This window comes from Macrobrachium nipponense, chromosome 11 (assembly GCF_015104395.2).
Source record: "Macrobrachium nipponense isolate FS-2020 chromosome 11, ASM1510439v2, whole genome shotgun sequence".
Classification (NCBI taxonomy): Eukaryota; Metazoa; Arthropoda; class Malacostraca; order Decapoda; family Palaemonidae; genus Macrobrachium; species Macrobrachium nipponense.
The window spans coordinates 29269051-29287627 of NC_061087.1; the positions used below are offsets into that span (position 1 = coordinate 29269051).

Below are 18577 nucleotides of genomic sequence, written 5' to 3' on the forward strand. Positions count from 1 at the left end.
GTATCTGGTTACCATTCATCAATTGTTACCTCACAAAAGCCAGACACCTGAACCCTCATCACAGGTACTAAACGACTGAATACTCTAAAGGCAACAGTGATCCCTTAACAACTTACCAGTATTGCAGAAAATCAGACTAAGTTCATCAAAACAGGTGTGAGGTAACTCTTGTAAGTAATTATTAATCAAAGCATCACTCCATCAACAACTTTAAAAGTCTAAGTATTTCCCTGATTTCAGAAGTCTAAGTACTTCCCTGGTTCTAAGTCACTTCAAGTAAATTGAAGGAAAGCAGATCAATTCTACCCAACATCAATATAATCAAATGCAAATATACAGGTTAAAAATGAAAACACTTATAAAGATTTTAAATACAAAAATTTATTATTAAACTCAAAATTTCTAAGTGAAATTCACAATATCAGGGAAAATTACTGTTACTTGAAAACAAAGTAAAGTTTAATTAATTCTTGAATCAAATTAAGTAAAATTAAATCAAAATTAATTTATCAAAAAATTCAAGAAAATTAATTCAATCAAAATTCAAAAGTGTTAGGCAATAATTGAAATTTGGAAATTAATTCACAGTGCTAAACAATAATAAAACTTGAAAAGAATTCTAAGTAAATGCAAATTAATTCACAAGTGTTAAATTTAATTAAATGTGCAATGATTAAGTAATGAAAATAACTAAGTCAATTAAATTGTGAATGCAAATGAAAATACAGAAAAATGTGGACAATATCAAAATAAAAAGGCTCACTTCGCCAAGAAAATGAACAAATGCACAAAAATGAAACAAACACAAAACACAAAAATTTGCAATGTGTAAAAATGTAAATCTTTTAACTCAAAACATTGTAACCATCAGTTTTTACCAAATCACTGTTCCTATTAGTTATTAGTTGGAACTAATAAAAATATAACACACTTTACCTTTTTGGTATACCAACTTCTTTCTTCAAAAAGATTCACCAATTCACAGAAATAGGTGCCGTTACACAATACACACTTGTAAAAATGTTTGTTCAGATTCCACCAAAAATACTAAATAACACTAAATAAACTCTAAGAAATATCAAATCTGAAATTCTCAAGTTACAAGTGACCAATTTATGTTACGTTAATATAATCTTAAGGATGTCGAGAGAGAGAGAGATAGATAGAGATCTGAACGCCTCGAGTATCTAAGATGTAATGAAATTCTCTTTCTTACGGAAGCTGGACAGTGGATGACAAAAAATGTTTTTGGCAATAATGCTTCCAGAAGCTTCAAGATCTTACGCAACTTTACATACAAAATGTGTAATCTGTACGTGGCTTTGACAAAGACACACGTATGAGGTGATTCAGTTAAAAAAAGACACGTACTCGATTCGATCGACCGAAGCAGAAGCCCCTTATCTTACTTGATGACAGAATCTCAAAACACAAATGAAGTCTCGAGCTCGCTTATCAAATGTGTTGACAGATTAGGAAAGCAAACGGATCTCGGAGTTCCTCCAATCTCACAATGCTGACATAATAGGGAAACAATCGTAGTTTCAAGTGGACAAAGAAAATCTCTCTTTCTACATTCTACTTTATGTATATTCTTTTTATATTATGTTATGCGAACTCTGAACACACATTTAAAACATCCTATCTCTAAGCTATCTAGGAATCTGAAAAAATGTTGCCAAAATTCTATATAACTTTTTGTACAGTCTAAAAGGGGATAGTATATGCATTTTGAAAGTAGCAATATATAATAATATTCATGATTATTAATTTGAAAATATCGTTGTTGAAAAAGTAACTAGATTCCTGACTCAAATATCAACAGTTTTGCTTGTGAACGGTACCTCCGGCGTTCTTAGCACTCTTCAATTGTTTATCAGTATTGCCAATTGATATGTGTTTACCCTCCAAGCTGGGTATAAAACTCACACAAAACCGGGGAAATAAGTGAAATTAGTGTATCTGTAGTATATATATATATATACATATTACAGCAATTTTATCATTACTGCATTACTATGACAGCTAGAATTCATGGAAACAGTTTGTAAATGCATCGGCGTATGTGTGAAGCTCCAATAGATTGGCAACGATGAGCCATTTTTGCCGTCGTCTGCTCATATACTTCATAAATATCTAATTTTTTGGGATTAATTTGGTTGCAAAAAAGGGATGATACATGAATTAAATAAACATTTTGAAGTAACAAAGTAAAGTTAAACTAGATAATGAGTAAAGTAAACAATTAAGAGAATAAAGCTTTGCACCTCATAAACCGTGTACTCTTGTGCTGCCCGTAACTGTGTTTGTGGAGTGAGCGCTTAGGAACCAGGAACCGCAGCGTGGTTCAAGTGCAATTTGGAGTGAATTAAGACCAAAATGTGTATAATTACAATCAAATAAGCACTGTGGAGTTTCAGTTGTGAGGGCAGTAAGGATAAAACCACTGATTACAAGGTAAAAATGAATTTCAGTTCAAATCATGACCCCGGGAATAAAGTTTCATACTTTCACTAATATAGGCAACAAAATGTTTTATTGTGCTGATTACAACTGCAATCTTGAGTAAGATCAATAAACGTTACTTATATATGCTAACATTATTCAAATGAGTGCTGGGAAGGCTGGGAAAGATGGTGGATTGTCTGTGGTTACGAACGGCAAGTCATGAAGTTGCTGCCATATTGGATTTCAAAACTGCCTTGAAAACAAATTTTACGAAGAGCTCACATGCTTATTTTAGTTCGTATGGGGCTTTCATATGTCACATTATGTTGACAAAACTTCAATCTTTTGAATGGTATGCTTAAAGATGTAATTGTATTCTTGTTTCACCAATTAAATATCGAGTGAATAAGGCCGAGCCACGCGATGACGATGGATCGATTGTGGTTGTTTACCCTATCGGGTAAAATACTGAATGCTACCATCTACAGTAGCGTAACCACCTTCCCAAAAATAGGAAATTAGGTATGGCATTAATTTGTGACGTTGGGAGAAAACACTTATTCCGAGAGGAAAGTAGAGGTCTCAAGGTTTTGCTTTGATGGATGTTGGTTCTTGACTAATGTCTATCCTGGGTTACAGGACGTGTTAAAGTACTTTTTCGGGAAGGTGGTCGCACTACGGTAGAGGCCGGCCATTTGGTATTTTACCCTATTCCCTCTGAAATGCCTACTACATAAGTGTCTACTGGGCCTACAATAACCCTTACCTCCTACTCTGCAGTCACTACCTAAAACATTCTCCTTCATTACCGAGGCTATTGTTCTGAAGTGCCCAAATACCGTGGCGTTTCTAGTACTTGAGAGAGCAAGAGTATTGGGCCAGGTATCGTTCATTTGTTTCAGTGTCAGCCTGAATGCTGAAGCTTCTGTCTTGAATATATCAAGTAGCATATATCATAGCCCAGTACTACATAGTGAAATTCCAATTTTCTCATTTCTAATTAGCGGACAGTAGATAATGATTACTGTGCCTCTCTGGTACCCTAAGTACTCGTTTATGTTCCCAATGGATGCATTGTTTAGTACCAGCCCCTTATAGGTTAATGAAAAATCAAGACTATAAATATCATAAACAACAAAATGCGGCAAATATTCCTATCAGCAATTGGCAGCAATTCAGGCTTTTGTAGTAGGCTTCAGTTTTGCAGTTAGGGTCTTTTTCTGAAACCCTTCAGCAGTAAATAGCTAATACCTTGCTTATTACTAACATACTATATGCTGTCAACCTAAAAATGATAAATTGCTGCAGTTGTTGATAATTCATCGTTAAATATTTAGTCGTAGGTCAAGTTGAAACTGAACCCTGTGCATTGTAGGCATTACTTAAGGTTGTTTGCAGCGTGCCTTCAGCCCCTACCTGCAACCCCTTTTGTTCCTTTTACTGTACCTCCTTTCATGTTCGTTTTCTTCCATCTTACTTTCCACCCTCACCTAACAATTGCCTCACAGTGCAACTGCGAGGTTTTCCTCCTATTACACCTATCAATCCATTTCAGTGCTGAATGGCCTCATAGGTCCCAGTGCTTGACCTATGGCCTAAAAGTGGAAACAAATGCAAAAATACTGAAGTTACTCAAAGTTGGCTAGAATTTCACGAAAAAGTGAAATGTTGATCTATGGCATGAAGGAAACACGTTTAAAAGTTGTAGAACGTAAAACACCTTCAGCTTGACTAAAAGTAGAAGCATATGTATAAGAAACAGAACCCTGTTAGTGTATGGTGCACTTCACATGGTTGCACTGTAGGCATTACTTCAGGTTCTTTGCAGTATCCCTTCGGCCCTTAGCAGCCATCCATTTCATTCCTATTACTGTAGTATAAGAAGGGTAAGAATGCTAATTTTTTTTCCCTTCAGTGTCTTTCGTCACCATGCCTGGGAGAAGAACAGCCCTAAATGGGGAGTGGTGCCGTCACTGCACCTCACGCAGTGCAATGTAGGCATTACTTGAGGATATTTGCAGAGTCCCTTCGGCCCCTAGCTGCAATCCCTCTCATTCCTTTTGCTGGACTTCCGCTCATATTTTCATTCTTCCATCTTACTTTCCACTCGCCTAATAATTGTGTCATATTGCAACTGCGAGGTTTTCCTCCTGTTACACTTTAAAACGTTCTTTACTCGTAGTTTGCCTTTCAGTGATGAATGACCTCATAGCATGAGGTCCAGGAACAAATACAAAGTGGAGTGAGAGGAAATTTTTATTAAAATTTCTAAAGTATTCAGTAACAGCTACACTTTGAGGGGGAAATAGAAATGTTTAAAATGAGGGCTAGTATAGATTATGGAATGTGGATTTTTGAAAGAATGATAGTGGAAAAATGAACCAGAAGTTGATGACATTGACTCTACACTAAAGCCTCACTTGGCCACTATGTTTTAACATTTTGCAATTGCAATCATAGTAAATAGTCTGCTGTATTGTAATGTTGCACTTTTATGACTATGATATGTTTACGTTGTGATTCTATACGAGCACTATATATGTACATTTTACGTGGTTCAAATGCATCTGTTTTGTTTATTGATTTTCCTTAATTACAGGGAAAGAAAAGTAAGAAATTCATTGATCGTCGGCGGGATGTTCTTCACACCTTTAAGGTGGTGGCTCGCAGCCAGAGAGATCCACTGGTCGCCGACGAGACTGCACCTCAGTCAGTTTTACAGCCGTCTGAAGTGGTATGTAGTTCTAACGTGCAGTGTGGAATGGTATACAATATTACTGTAAATTTAGTGGCCATTTTATTAATAGTGATACAAATAAATTTTTTTTCTTTGTACTGTACTGTAAATGTTAATTAACTGCCATTTTTAAGTTTTTTACCAGAGCTTTTTACATGATTTGTGAAAATTTCCATCCATATTACTTCATAATTTCAGGATAAGCATATCAAGGTTTTACTCTCTTTTTTTCCTCCAATGTTGTAGTTACTCATAGCTTTAGGATACTTTAAGTGACGATACTCTATGCAGCCATCTCATCTTTTATCCTGTAGGAAGAGCAGAAAGCAGAGCAACAGAAGTATGGAATTTACTTTGATGATGATTACAATTATTTGCAACATCTCCGAGGCGTGCGTGAAGCTGTGAATTGGGATGATGAAGAATTAGAAGTTTACACTATTCGTAAAGAAGACCCTCAGGTCAGTGGCTAGAAGGTTTACTGCTTTGTTACTCAAAGATTTTTTATGTTAAAATTCATTCCTTGGGCTCAAAAGGAGAGGTAGAAGACCCAGATCCATTTGGATGAGAACTATGAGATGGGAGGCTGGAGATGAACAAAGCTTTGTGAACTGTAACGTACCACAGGAAAAACGTATTGGAATCGTGTGGGGCCCTTTTTGAGTTGAAAGGCATTAAAGGCAATTATGGAAAAATTTGGTAGTAGTTTTAAACTGTCAGTTTCATACAATCAACTTACCTGTCAGAAATATACATAGCTAAGACTCCGTCGTCCCCGACAGAAATTCAAATTTCGCGCCACTCGCTACAGGTAGGTCAGGTGATCTACCGGCCTGCCCTGGGCGGCAGGACTAGGAACCATCCCCGTTTTCTATCATATTTTCTCTGTCGCCGGTGGTATCAACATTGTTGCTATTACCTCCTGACTTAGATTCTTATTTCATCCTTTGATCATCGTTTCTCGGCTTTTTGGTGACGTATCTGGATCGTGTTTTTGGGCATTGCTACCTGGGGACTGTTTTGGAATTGCTTTTTGGATTTTTCTCAGTATGTCTGATTCAAATGTGAGTGTGAGAATGTGTGTGAATGTAGGCTGCAGGGTGAGGATACCGAAAGCTTCGGTTGATCCTCACACTGTATGCCGTAAATGTAGGGGGTTTCAGTGTTCTGCTAATAATACTTGTAATGAATGCGAGGGATTAAATGCAGAAGAGTGGAAGACTTTAACTTCTTATTTGAAGAAGTTAGAGAGGGATAGGGTTAGACTCTGAAAGGTGTGAGTTCAGGCCTATTGAGCCTTTTACTGATAATTCTAATCCTACTGATTTAGATTCTCCCTATGTTTCTCATTCACAAAGTGTACTTTCGGAATCGGCCTCGGAAATCGCCGATCTGAAAGCTACGATTCGAGACATGAAGTCCAAAATGGCGGACTTACAAGGTAAGGCTAGTGAAAGTGAGCATTACAGTGAAGTGAGTTCTCCCAGTGTTGTGGAGGGGGCGTTTGATCGTCCCTGCGACGCTCCCAGGCCTAGACCTCTTCCAAGCTCCCATGCCCAGAGGAGAAGGAAGTCGAAAGCCTTAAGGAGGTCGTGGGGAATCCCAACCCCCGTCAGACGTCCCTTCAGCTAGCTCTGTTTCGTGGCAGGCTGCTCAAGGGCGCTCTAGAAAAAAAGCGTCCTTCGTGAGTGTTTCTCATCCTCTCCCTCTCCCTCACCTAAACGAGGGTGGAAGGAGTCGAATTTATCGAGACCTCTGAAGCGTCATATGAAAGAACCCGAAATTGATTCGAGCCCAGAGCGTTTCTCAGATGACGCTCCCTCTTCTATTAAGAAGGCGAAGGTGGCGTCAGCGTCACCCGACGAGTACGCAGAAGTACCTTTCCTACTTCTCCCCCGAGTGATGACGAAAGGCGTCATGCAGTTGACGTGGGAGAAGCTTCAAGGAGAATTATTATGGCAGTTCAAGAGCAACTGACCTCTCTAGTGGGAGTTTTAGCGCCTCGTAGGAAGGACGTTTCGCTTCCAATCAAGAAGTCTCGTCCTCTCTCCCCTGCTAAGCGAGAAGCGTCATGCAGACGTGAAGCTTCTAAACATATTACAGAAGCTTCGGGTTCGAGAGCGAGATCGGTTGCTTACGAAAGTTACGTAACGCCAGAGAGACGTGAGACGTCTTTTAGACATGAAGCGTCTTTGAAAGCTGTTGGTAGACGTGAAGCTCCAACCAATATTTTGGCGCCAAGTAGGACGCCCTTTTGAGAGCGGAGCGTCTTCCAGGCGCGAGGCGTCATCCGGACGTCAGCAGCCAAGTAAGCGGGAGACGTCAGCCAGGACGCTTGGCGGACGAGAAGCGTCATCCAAGCGGGAAGCATCTTCTATTTATCGAGAGAAGCCTGAGCTTTTGGCGCCTTCCAAGGCTATTAAAGCTGGGAAGAGGAAAGAAGATCATTCCCTTAGCCCCTCTCCTATTAGGAGTTTGTCTCCTCCAGAGGAGGAACGTACAGAAAGGGGAGCGGAGACTCATTTAGATCCCGAGTTGGAAGGAAACTCGGATGAAGAATATCAAGGAAGAGAAGGACTGTCGAACTATAAAGTTTTGACTGCCTTGCTTCTAGAGGAGTATGGAGACGAATTGACTCCTGCCGCTCCTCCTTCTCCGCGCTCTCTGTTTTTCGAGTGCTAGACAAGAAGTCTTCGTCTTTTCTCAAAATGAAGCCCACCATTTCAATGAAAGAGGGCTCTCACAATCCCCTTAGACTCGTGGATGAAGTCTAAGAAAGACTTAGTAAGAACGGTCTTTTCTGCATGCCTCCAGCGAGACTAGCTTGGTAAAAGAGGTCATTTGGTATCAGACGGGAGAGAATATGGGTATTGTCTCCCGTCTACGTCAGAAGCATACTTTTTCGACCTTAGTTGACGCTTCACGTCAGACAAGGTCTCAACTCGGCACGGATTACGTGGGGGGCATTTCTGAACTGGACCCATCTCCTCAAGGGACTTTCAATGTATTGGAAGTTTTCAACTTCTTAGATTGGTCCCGTTGGGGTGATGTCCAAGAAAGCCCATGATTCGGAAGGAATCGAAACCGGAAGCCCTTTTGTGCATATTGTCTTGTATAGGGACAAAGCGGTACAGGATGGCTCTTTTGAAAGAAATCTCCTCTTTGTTTGGAGCAGGGTCTTCTAAAGAAGAGGACGGTATATGGTGCCTTTTTAACCAAGGCAGTCTCCCATGCTCAGAGGGGCAGCGCTGCTGTATTCGCCTTTGTCTGACTTTTTTTGTTCCCCTTCTCAGTTGGTGAAGGACATTGCTCATTCATTGACTGAGAAGGCGACTCAGGATCTTTCTGACGCAGTCAGCAAGGAAGAAGAAGCCTGCTTCTACATCTGACAAGAAAGGACCGAGTACATCGGTTCAGCCCTTTCGAGTGGTCCGACCTCCAGACCTCCCGCAAGAAGGAAGGAATCCGGAGAAGAGAGGTAGGTCTGCCTTTCGTCCCTTTAAAAAGGGAAAATGAGCTTCTCTCCTCCAAGCACCAGTAGGTGCCAGGCTCCTGGGATTTGTGGAGCCTGGACACTTATAAACGCGGACGCGTCATCGTTGGCTATAATAAGGAAGGGATATCGAATCCCTTTCCTGAACACTCCTCCCTAACGTCAATACCAAGGGAACTAACAGCCAAGTACAAGGATCCTGTGCTGAGGGATACTCTTCGATCGATGGTGGAAACAAATGTGGGACAAGAGAGCGATAGAACTAGTACTAGATCAAAACTCCAGGGGTTTTACAATTGCCTTTTTCTTGGTTGCGAAAGCCTCGGGAGGCTGGAGACCAGTACTGGACGTCAGCTCTCTGAACAAATTTGTTCGGAAGGAGAAGTTCTCCATGGAGACTTCTGCTTCAGTCCTGGCGTCTTTACGACAAGGAGATTGGATGGTGTCTCTAGATCTCCAGGACGCCTACTTTCACGTCCCGATCCACCCTTCATCGAAGAAGTACCTCCGTTTCATGACGGGGGGAAGGATCTTTTCAGTTCAGAGCCTTGTGTTTTCGGCCTGTCCAACAGCTCCTCAGGTCTTCACAAGCAATGATGAAGAAATGTGAGGGTTTCTTCACCTCAAAGGAGTAAATATCTCTCTGTATCTGGACGACTGGCTCTCAGGGCCAGATCAAAGAGACCGTGCTTGGAGGACCTGAAGTTAACTTTAGATCTGATCAAAGCGTTGGGATTGCTCGTGAACCTCGAGAATCGCAGCTACCCCCAGACAGGACTTTAGTCTATCTGGGGCTGGGGATTCGGATGGATTCTCGGGGTTTTCGGTATTTCCTTCGCAAGAGAGAATCGCAAAAGGTTTGCGGATAGTCTCTCTCTTCTTAAGGAAGGAACATACGTCTTGGCGAGGGAATGGTTGAGCCTTCTAGGGACCCTTTCCTCGCTCCGAACAGTTCTTCCCACTAGGAAGACTTCATTTACGTCCGCTTCAATTCTTCCTCAAGAAGTCTGGAGTTGGAAAACTGGACAACTTTCGTGAAACGTCTTTCCCATTCCAGTGGAGACAAGATCGCACCTGGAATGGTGGTTGCCCCCTCTGGAAGAGAAACAAAGGGATCTCTCTAAGGACACAGAACCCAGACCTAGTGTTGTACTCCGACGCGTCGGAGAAAGGTTGGGAGCAACATTTAGGCTCGAAGGAGGTGTCAGGCACCTGGGAACCAGCACAGGTGACTTGGCACATAAACTGCAAAGAGCTCTTCGCCGTGCATCTGGCTTTGAAAGAGTCTAGAACCTCTGGTGTCGAAAAGTAGTGCAAGTAAACGTGGACAAACACCACCCGCACTTGCCTACATTCGAAAACAGGGAGGGACTCACTCCTCGTTCCTTTACGAACTGACGAGAGACCTTTTGCTTTGGACGTCTCACAGGAACATCTCCCTTCTGACAAGGTTCGTGCAGGGGGGAGTAAAGAATGTGAGGGCAGACAGACTCAGCAGGAGGAACCAGGTCCTTCATACAGAGTGGACCTACACGAGGAAGTGTCAAGATCTCTGGTCTCTGTGGGGAACAACCTCATGTGGATCTCTTCGCCACCATTCATTTTTCCGGGAAAAGCTGGCAGTCTTTTGCTCGGTCGCGGAGATCCAAGAGCTCTTATGGGTAGACTTCCTTCCTGCTGAGATTGGTCTCGAGTAGACGTTATATGCTTTTCCTCCATTCAAAATCTGGGATTAGTTAATGAAAAACATTGTGGGCGTCAAAGGAGACGAGGATGACAATTGATAGCCCCCTTTTGGCGGCCCAAGAAGATGGTTCACGGAGGTGGTAGAGTGGATCGTAGACTTTCCTAGAATCCCTACCAAGAAGGACGGATCTTCTCAGACACCACACTTCAAGAGGTACATCAAAACCTCCCCGCTCTCGCTCTGACTGCCTTTCGACTATCGAAAGACTCGTCAGAGCGGAGAGAGGGGTTTTCTCGCGAAAGTGGCAAGCGCGATCGCGAGAGCACGCAGAACCTCCACTACGAAAGTATATCAATCGAAGTGGGAGGTTTTTAGAAGGTGGTGTAGATCTAAGAAAGTTGTCCTCCTCCCTCCACTCTATAGCAGGAAAATTGCTGATTTCCTTTCTATTCCTGAGAGAGCAACTCATCATAGCTGTATCCCACAATAAAGGGATACAGAAGTATGCTCTCGGGCTGTCTTCAGGAATAGAGGATTAGATCTGGCAGATAATAAAGATCTCCACGATCTCATAAGGTCATTTGAGACTTCAAAGTTCGTAAAAGGAACCGGTCCCTCCGACTGGAACTAGACGTGCGTCCTCAAGTTTCTTTCATCTTGAAAAGATTCGAACCCTCCTCATCTGGGGGCCTTCGTTTCGAGACATCACCAGAAAAGCCTATTCCTATTATCTTTACTACGGCAAAGAGAGTTAGTGAATTACATGCTCTGCAAGATAAAGTAGGTTTCAAGGGAGACTCAGGCTATTTGCTCGTTTTAAGACACTGTTTTTTAGCTAAGAATGAGAATCCCTCGAATCCCTGGCCTAAGTCATTTGAAGTCAAAGGCATATCGAGTCTCGTAGAAGAGAAGCAGAAGATCTCTATGCCTGTAAGAGCTCTAAAGTTTTACCATTCAGAGAAAGCATCAGATGGGAGGGCTCTAGAACAAGGTCTTTGGTGCGCGGTAAAAGACCCCACAAGACTGATGTCCAAGAATGCTCTGGCATTCTTTGTGAGGAACTTCATTACAGACGCGCATAAGGTCTGTTCTGACGAACAGTTACGACTGTTGAGAGTTAAAGCTCATGAAGTGAGAGCAGTAGCGACGTCTCTCTCGTTTCATAAGAATATGGTCGCTTAAAAACATCATAGATACGACATTTTGGAGATGCAACTCGTATTTGCATCTCATTACTTGAAAAGACGTTCGTGTGACATATGAGAAGTTTTTTTCTCTAGGTCCTTTCGTATCGGCGGATACGATTCTGGGTACGGGAGCCCAGCCAGACACAATCCTTAAAAGTATATACTTTTTCTTCTTTTGGATATGGTCTGGAGTCTCTTCGAACAATGGAGGACTTGGTTTAGCACGGGCGGCCATCTATGTTGTTCAGTAAGAGAACTTGTCATATCTAATTAGATGAGATGAGTATATAGAAATTATGTATGTGTGCATAGTGGTTTTGAGTTACGGTTGTTGTGACGAGTTCGGGGATAACTCGGAACAATCCTTAGTTCTAAACATATGGTTAGGATCATGGTGGTCGGGATTGGTTGTGTGCTCTTCATAAGGTGTATTGTCATATAAGTGGATCAGCACCCATTGACAAAGTCCTTTCAGGCTCTGCCGAGTAAGCGGATAAGACCCATCGGCAGACCCACCAAGAACTCTTGGCCATAGATCATATATCTCGCTAAAGTTTCTTGAGGTGATGCAGACTACTGGGCAAACACCCACGAAGTCTACCACCTATCAGGTAGGAACCAAGGTTTTATTTATACCTACAACATATGTTGTTTACCTGTCTATTCCATATAGTAGCTGTCTCTTACCCTCCACCGAAAGGTGCCAATCAGCTATGTATATATCTGACAGGTAAGTTGATTGTATGAAAATGATATTGTTAGTTACAATAAAGTTTTCATACATACTTACCTGGCAGATATATACAATTAAAGGCCCACCCAGCCTCCCCGCAGAGACAGGTGAAGAGAGAAAATATGATAGAAAACGGGGATGGTTCCTAGTCCTGCCGCCCAGGGCACCGGCCGGTAGATCACCTGGACTACCTGTAGCGAGTGGCGCGAAATTTGAATTTCTGTCGGGGACGACGGAGTCTTAGCTATGTATATATCTGCCAGGTAAGTATGTATGAAACTTTATTGTAACATAACAATATCATTTTTATTTATTTATTGTGATGTTTGGGTCAAACAGAACACCAGAGCAAGTTAGACCTACAATACAGGCAGTCTCCGGCTTACAACATTCCGAGGCTACGTCACTTCAATTATATTCATCAGAAGTTATTTCCAGGCTTACCACACCTGTTCCAGGGTTACGCTGCCGATCTGATGGAAGAAATGTGACTCCAAAAATGCAGAATAATCGGTTTTTGAATTATTTTGTCGATGAAAAAAATGCAACAAAAATGCAGTTTTCATAGTTGATTACACACAAAGTAAGTTTTTCTTAAAAGTTTTGACAATTTCGCCTTACGAAGCTTCTCAAGAACAGAACCCCTGTCGTAAACTGGGGACTGCTTGTTAATTTCATTAAAAGCACCATGAAGTTATCAATAAGCTCTCTACATAATATGTGAAGTGCAGTGAAAGTATAGTACTTCACTCTACATAGATAGAACATCAAAACACTAGAAAGTTCATTACATGTTGCCTTTTTAGTATTTGTACTCCTATTCTTTTCCAGCTACCTAAGTATTATCTGTTTGTATGGAGTTACTTAGTCGTCATGTACTTGAGTAACTAATGTAAAATAGGAATTATTGAGCAGAGAAGTTCTGCATCATGAATTTTTGTTGTTATATACCTCAAGTATAGTTTAATAAATACTACTATAAATCTATCACTGCAATTTTATGTGCAATAATTGAGTTTGCTTAGTGACATTAGTGAGAACAGTTTCATGTAACTACTTTTGTAATGTTTTTTAACAGGCTAACAAGAAAGAACTCCGTAAACAGAAGTTGGTTTTGCCTTCCTCCGTATTCGAGTCATTTCTGGAAGAGCCTATTGGGCTTCTCAATAAGGCTGCTCCTCTAACAGGTGTGTATTATTTATATATACGGTATACAGGTTTTTATAAGTAACCTTGATCTGCATAGTTGGAGGTTGTGAACTCAGACAGGGTTGCTAAAAGCTTCGCAACATACTCTACATAACCTTTGAAAGCTGTTCTGAATATTTTTCCAAGGAAATTTGAGGTTGATTAGGCTGAAGTGCTAAGTAGTTTATTTTCTTCCCAGCTGGCTTAACCTTAAAGAAGAGAAATTGAAGGATAGGTTTCTGAATGGTTTTTTATGTGTAGAAAGTGATTTTGGGCCTATAAAGTTCAGGTAAAATATTTTATAATGGGGATATTTGTTAGCAGAAGTGCCTTAATTTTTTTTAGCCCATTGCTCAGCCCTGTTGTTAACCCTCTTACGCCGGAGCCCTAAAAATCAAAACGTCTCCCGTATGCCGGGCCTGGTTTGGAGTGAGCGCGGAAGTGGAAAAAATAATTTTTTCAAAAAATTACAGCGCGCGTACTTTTGAAGATTAAGAGTTCATTTTTGGCTCCTTTTTTTGTCATTGCCTGAAGTTTAGAATGCAACCATCAGAAATGAAAAATAATATTATTATCATATGTAAATAATGCGATATATGGTAGCGAAAAAAAAAAAATTCATACATAATTGTATTCAAATCACGCTGTGCAGAAAACGGTCAAAGCTAACCAGTTACTTATTTTTGCGTTGTATTGTACACTAAATTGCGATCATTTTGATATATAATACATTGTAAAACAATAAAAGCAACACCGGAAAAATATTATCACAAAATGATGTACGAATTCGTAACGCGCGGACGCAAAAAAATATTTTTTTCAAAAATTCACCGTAATTCTAAATAATGTTCTAGAGACTTCCAATTTGTTGTTTTCAAAATTAAGACAAATGATTGAATATTACGATACTGTAAGAGTTTTAGATTAGAATTGCAGATTTCGACCATTTCGGACGAGTTAAATTTGACCGAATGTCGAAATTAAAAATTTTAATATAATATTTTTTCATATGCACATATTTTCGAAGATGGAAAAAGCTACAACCTTCAATTATTTTTTATTGTATTCTTCATGAATTTGCGCACATTTGATATATGAAACTATAAAAAAGGCTAATATGAAAAGGAGCAAATATTAGGATAATGCCATGTACGTATTTCGGAGACTTGCGGCCGCGAATCGGCGCGCGGAGTGAAGGTAAATATATTTTTCAAAAATTTCACCATAAAATCACAATATTGTTTTTAGAGACTTCAAATTTGTTTCAAAATGAAGAGATGGATGGAATATTACTAGGCCGTAAGAGTTTTAGCTTACAATTGCTTTTTTCAACTAGTTCGGTAGAGTCAAATTTGACCGAACGTGGTTTTTTTTTTCTATTTATCGTGATTTATATGCAAATATTTCGAGAAAAAAGAGAAAAGCTACAACCTTCTAATCATTTTTTAGTTGTATATTTCTACATGAAATTGCGCACATTTTTCATATATAAAAGCTTTATGTAACAGCTAATTTTAAATGGTGCAAACATTTCGACAATCGCACAAAAAAATTCTGATTTTTTTCGGAGAGTTACCGCGCGATAACGTAATTTTTTTTTTTTTTCATAAATTCACCATAAATCGAATATTGTGCTAGAGACTTCCAAGTCGTTGCAAAATGAAGGTAAATGATTGAATATTACTAGAATATAAGAGTTTTAGCTTACAATTGCGTTTTTCGACCATTTCGGTAGAGTCAAGCTGACCCGAAAGTTGAAATTTTTGCAACTTAACGTTATTTATATGAAAATATTCAAAACTGATAAAAGTAGCTACAACCATGGTTTTTTTTTTTTTGTATTGTGCATGAAATTGCGCACATTTCCATATATAAAACTTTATGTAACGGCAAATTTAAAAGGGTGCAAACATTAGGACAATCGCACGAAAAAATGTATCGGAAGAGTTATCGCACAAACGTAAGAAAAAGTTTTTTCATAAATTCACCATAAATCGAAATATTGTGCTAGAGACGTCCAATTTGTTGCAAAATGAAGGCAAAATGATTGAATATTATCTATAATATAAGCTTTTAGCTTACAATTGCGTTTCTCGACCATTTCTGTAGAGTCAAAGTTGACCGAAGGTTGAAATTTTTGCACTTATCGTTATTTATATGAAAATATTTCAAAATTGATAAAAGCTACAATCATGAGTATTTTTTAGTTGTATTGTGCATGAAATTGCGCATTTTCATATATAATATTCATGTAAAGGATAATTTAAAATGGTGCAATAATTATGTCAAAGTGACGAAATAATTTCCGAGATGTGTCACTGATACTTTTTAGTGCGTATAAGAAAGAAATTCGCGCCTGCGTAGCGATTGTAAACAAAACAACGCCTTGATCCGTGAACTCCCAGCATCCCCCAAGGCGCGTGATACAAAAGTTTTCGGCTGGTAGGCCTATAAGTATTTTTCCGCGAATTTTTAAAAAAACTTTTTTTGTTTTTGAGCCGACGTATGATACGTCCAATCGGCATACGGGAGACATTTTGACTCGACGTTTAATACGTCCAATCGGTGTAAGAGGGTTAATAGAGTAATAATCTTTGGTTTGTTCATGACACTTACCTGCCAGATATATATATAGCTGTATTCTCTGACGACCGACAGAATTCAAAAAACTCACCGGCAAACGCAGTGGTCGGCTAGGTGGTTAGTACCCATTCCCGCCGCTGGGAGCGGATACCGGGAACCATTCCCATTTTCTATTCAGATTTTTCTTTCTGTTCGCCGGTCGGTAAACATCTGTTTACAGACCTCCGCTTAGGATTTCGAAAACTTCATTTGTCACTTGAGTATTTGGATTGTCTTTTTGGTCATTCGGACTGCTTAGCGATTTGGCATACGCTATTGTGGTTTGGATTTTGATTTTGGCTTTGATTTTTCTTAGAATGAGATGTCTGGATCTAGTTCTACTAGTTTCAGGGTGTGTGGTGTAGAAGAATGTAAGGTGAGGCTACCAAAAGCCTCGGTAGATCCTCACACAGTGTGTGTGAATTGTAGAGGGCATGTTTGCTTGTTGGATGATAGGTGCAAAGAATGTGAAGTGTTAACTGATGTCGAATGGAAGGCGTATGAATCTTACATTCGTAGACTTGAGCGTGACAGAATTAGAGGTCTTACCTCCAGGAGATGAGCTTCTGTTAAAAGTCAAAGTAAAGTTGCTCAATCTAACATAAATGTAGAACATGCTACGCATAACCCTATAATTTCTCCTTCAGATAAGGAAGTGATGTTACCGAAGGGAATGCCCTTTCTACCATTTTAGAATCGATTCGGAACTTGAATCGAAAATGAAAGTGCTACAATCTAATGTGCAAAAGTGTAGTGATAATGTTAGTGCCCCTAGTGAATGGGAGGGGGCGTCAGATCGGTCCTATAATGCCTCCAGGTTGAGACCTCTGTCGGACTCCCGAACACAGGGAATGGACATGTCGAAGGCCGAAGGAGGGTTACGGAATTAAACACCGGTCTGGCGTCCCTTCGGCAGATCCTGAAGACGCATCCCAGGCTGCCAAAGATCGCGCGCAAGCTCGAATCTTGAAGGAATGCTTCTCCTTCCTCCGAGACGTCCTCACCTCACCGTGGGTGGGAATCTCGGAAGACCTCTCCGACTGAGAGTGGTAAGGAAGACGTAAGGTGTCGACAAGCGGCCATCGTCTTTCTCGCCCTCTTATGGAAAGGTCTTACGGAAGAGTACGCAGCCTCTCTAAGTGAGAGTGGTAAGGAAGAACGTAAGACGTCGCACTGGCGGCCATAGTTTTCTCGCCCTCTTAGGAAAGGTCTTAGGAAGAGTACGCAGCCTCTCCAGGTATGAGAGTAAGGTCAAGGACGTAAGTACGTCGCACTCTGGCGGCCATCGTCTTTTCTCGCCCTCTTAGGAAAGGTATGATGGAAGAGGACGCTTCATCGGGAGGATCGAGAGCTCCTCCGCCTCGATTACGCTTCGGTCTTCTCCGGAAGACTTCAGAAGACAGTATACCCGCACAAGAGATTTAGGACGCTTTCTGAGCGGTCCTGATTCGAGTCCAGCCGGAGAGAAGGAAGAAGGCGTCCCACCCCTCGCCCATCTTTTTTTTTTTTTTTCTTCTCAAAGGTTCATTCCATCATATGGTTCTTCACCATCAAAAAAGACTCTCGAAGCGATTCGTCAACAGTTGGATACGTTTTTTCGCCAAGAAAGAGGAAAGAGTCACGTAGTCGTCAAAAAGATCTTTGGCTACCCGTCAAGAAATCTAGACGTTCTCCTGCGGCTTCTCTTCGTTCTTTTCGTCTTCGTCTGATCCGTCGCCTTCTAGACCTCATCGACTCAATCAGGAACGCGCAAGCAGTCCTGCTGAGAGAGTCTCTAGAAGTATTGGCGGTAAAGAAAAAGGCCGCCGCCGTCTTTTCCCAGAGTCGAAGAACGTTCAGAAGGATCGCTCAGAAATAAAATTGGGAGGAATTGATCTTGACTTACAGGAAGAGAGTATTCAACAAAACAAACGCTTTGCTAACCAGGACGCTCGTAAGGACGATTCTCGGACGCTCGGGGTCGGAAACGTCGGCTGGAGAGACTTCAGACGCACGATATTAGTTAAAACAAAAGAAGGATATGAAGATGAATATGAGGACGTTTTTGAGGACGCGAGGCGTAGTGCTAGTAAGGACGCTCGTCGTCCTTCATATCAGTACGCGTTTCAGGACGCAAATGAGGACGCTTCCAGGACGCAAATGAGGACGCTTTCCAGGAGCAAATGAGGAGCTTTCCAGGAGGCAAAATAGACGTTTCCGGACGCTTTTGAGGGCGCTAGGCGTCCGATGCATAAAGTCACCCTGAGAAGAAAAGAACAGGTCGCTAGTCAGAAGGTTAAGCGCCATATGCTTCAAGGTAGTAGAACTACAATATCAGTGCTCGTCAAGAGAAATCGTATGACGTCAGTTTGGAAAATTCGGAGAGAAAGTCAAGGTTAGGAGAACATAGCAGACTCTCCTCTTCAAAATTGATTTCAAACACAAAACCTACGGTTCGAAAGGGAGGTGAAACTTTGGTTTCTTCTCGTTCAATGCAGAATAA

The 18577-nt window shown here is 40.9% G+C and overlaps 1 protein-coding gene across 4 annotated transcripts in view; it reads left to right on the forward strand.

The window, feature by feature from the left end:
- LOC135201249 (protein LTV1 homolog) overlaps window positions 1-18577 on the forward strand; it is a 34887-nt gene that overhangs the window by 4219 nt on the left and 12091 nt on the right. For all 4 annotated transcript variants that reach the window (XM_064230291.1, XM_064230156.1, XM_064230378.1 and 1 more), the window contains exons 2-4: window positions 5048-5182; window positions 5500-5646; window positions 13364-13472. In XM_064230291.1, coding sequence (XP_064086361.1) covers window positions 5048-5182; window positions 5500-5646; window positions 13364-13472 — 391 coding nt within the window. The remainder of the gene's footprint in view (window positions 1-5047; window positions 5183-5499; window positions 5647-13363; window positions 13473-18577) is intronic.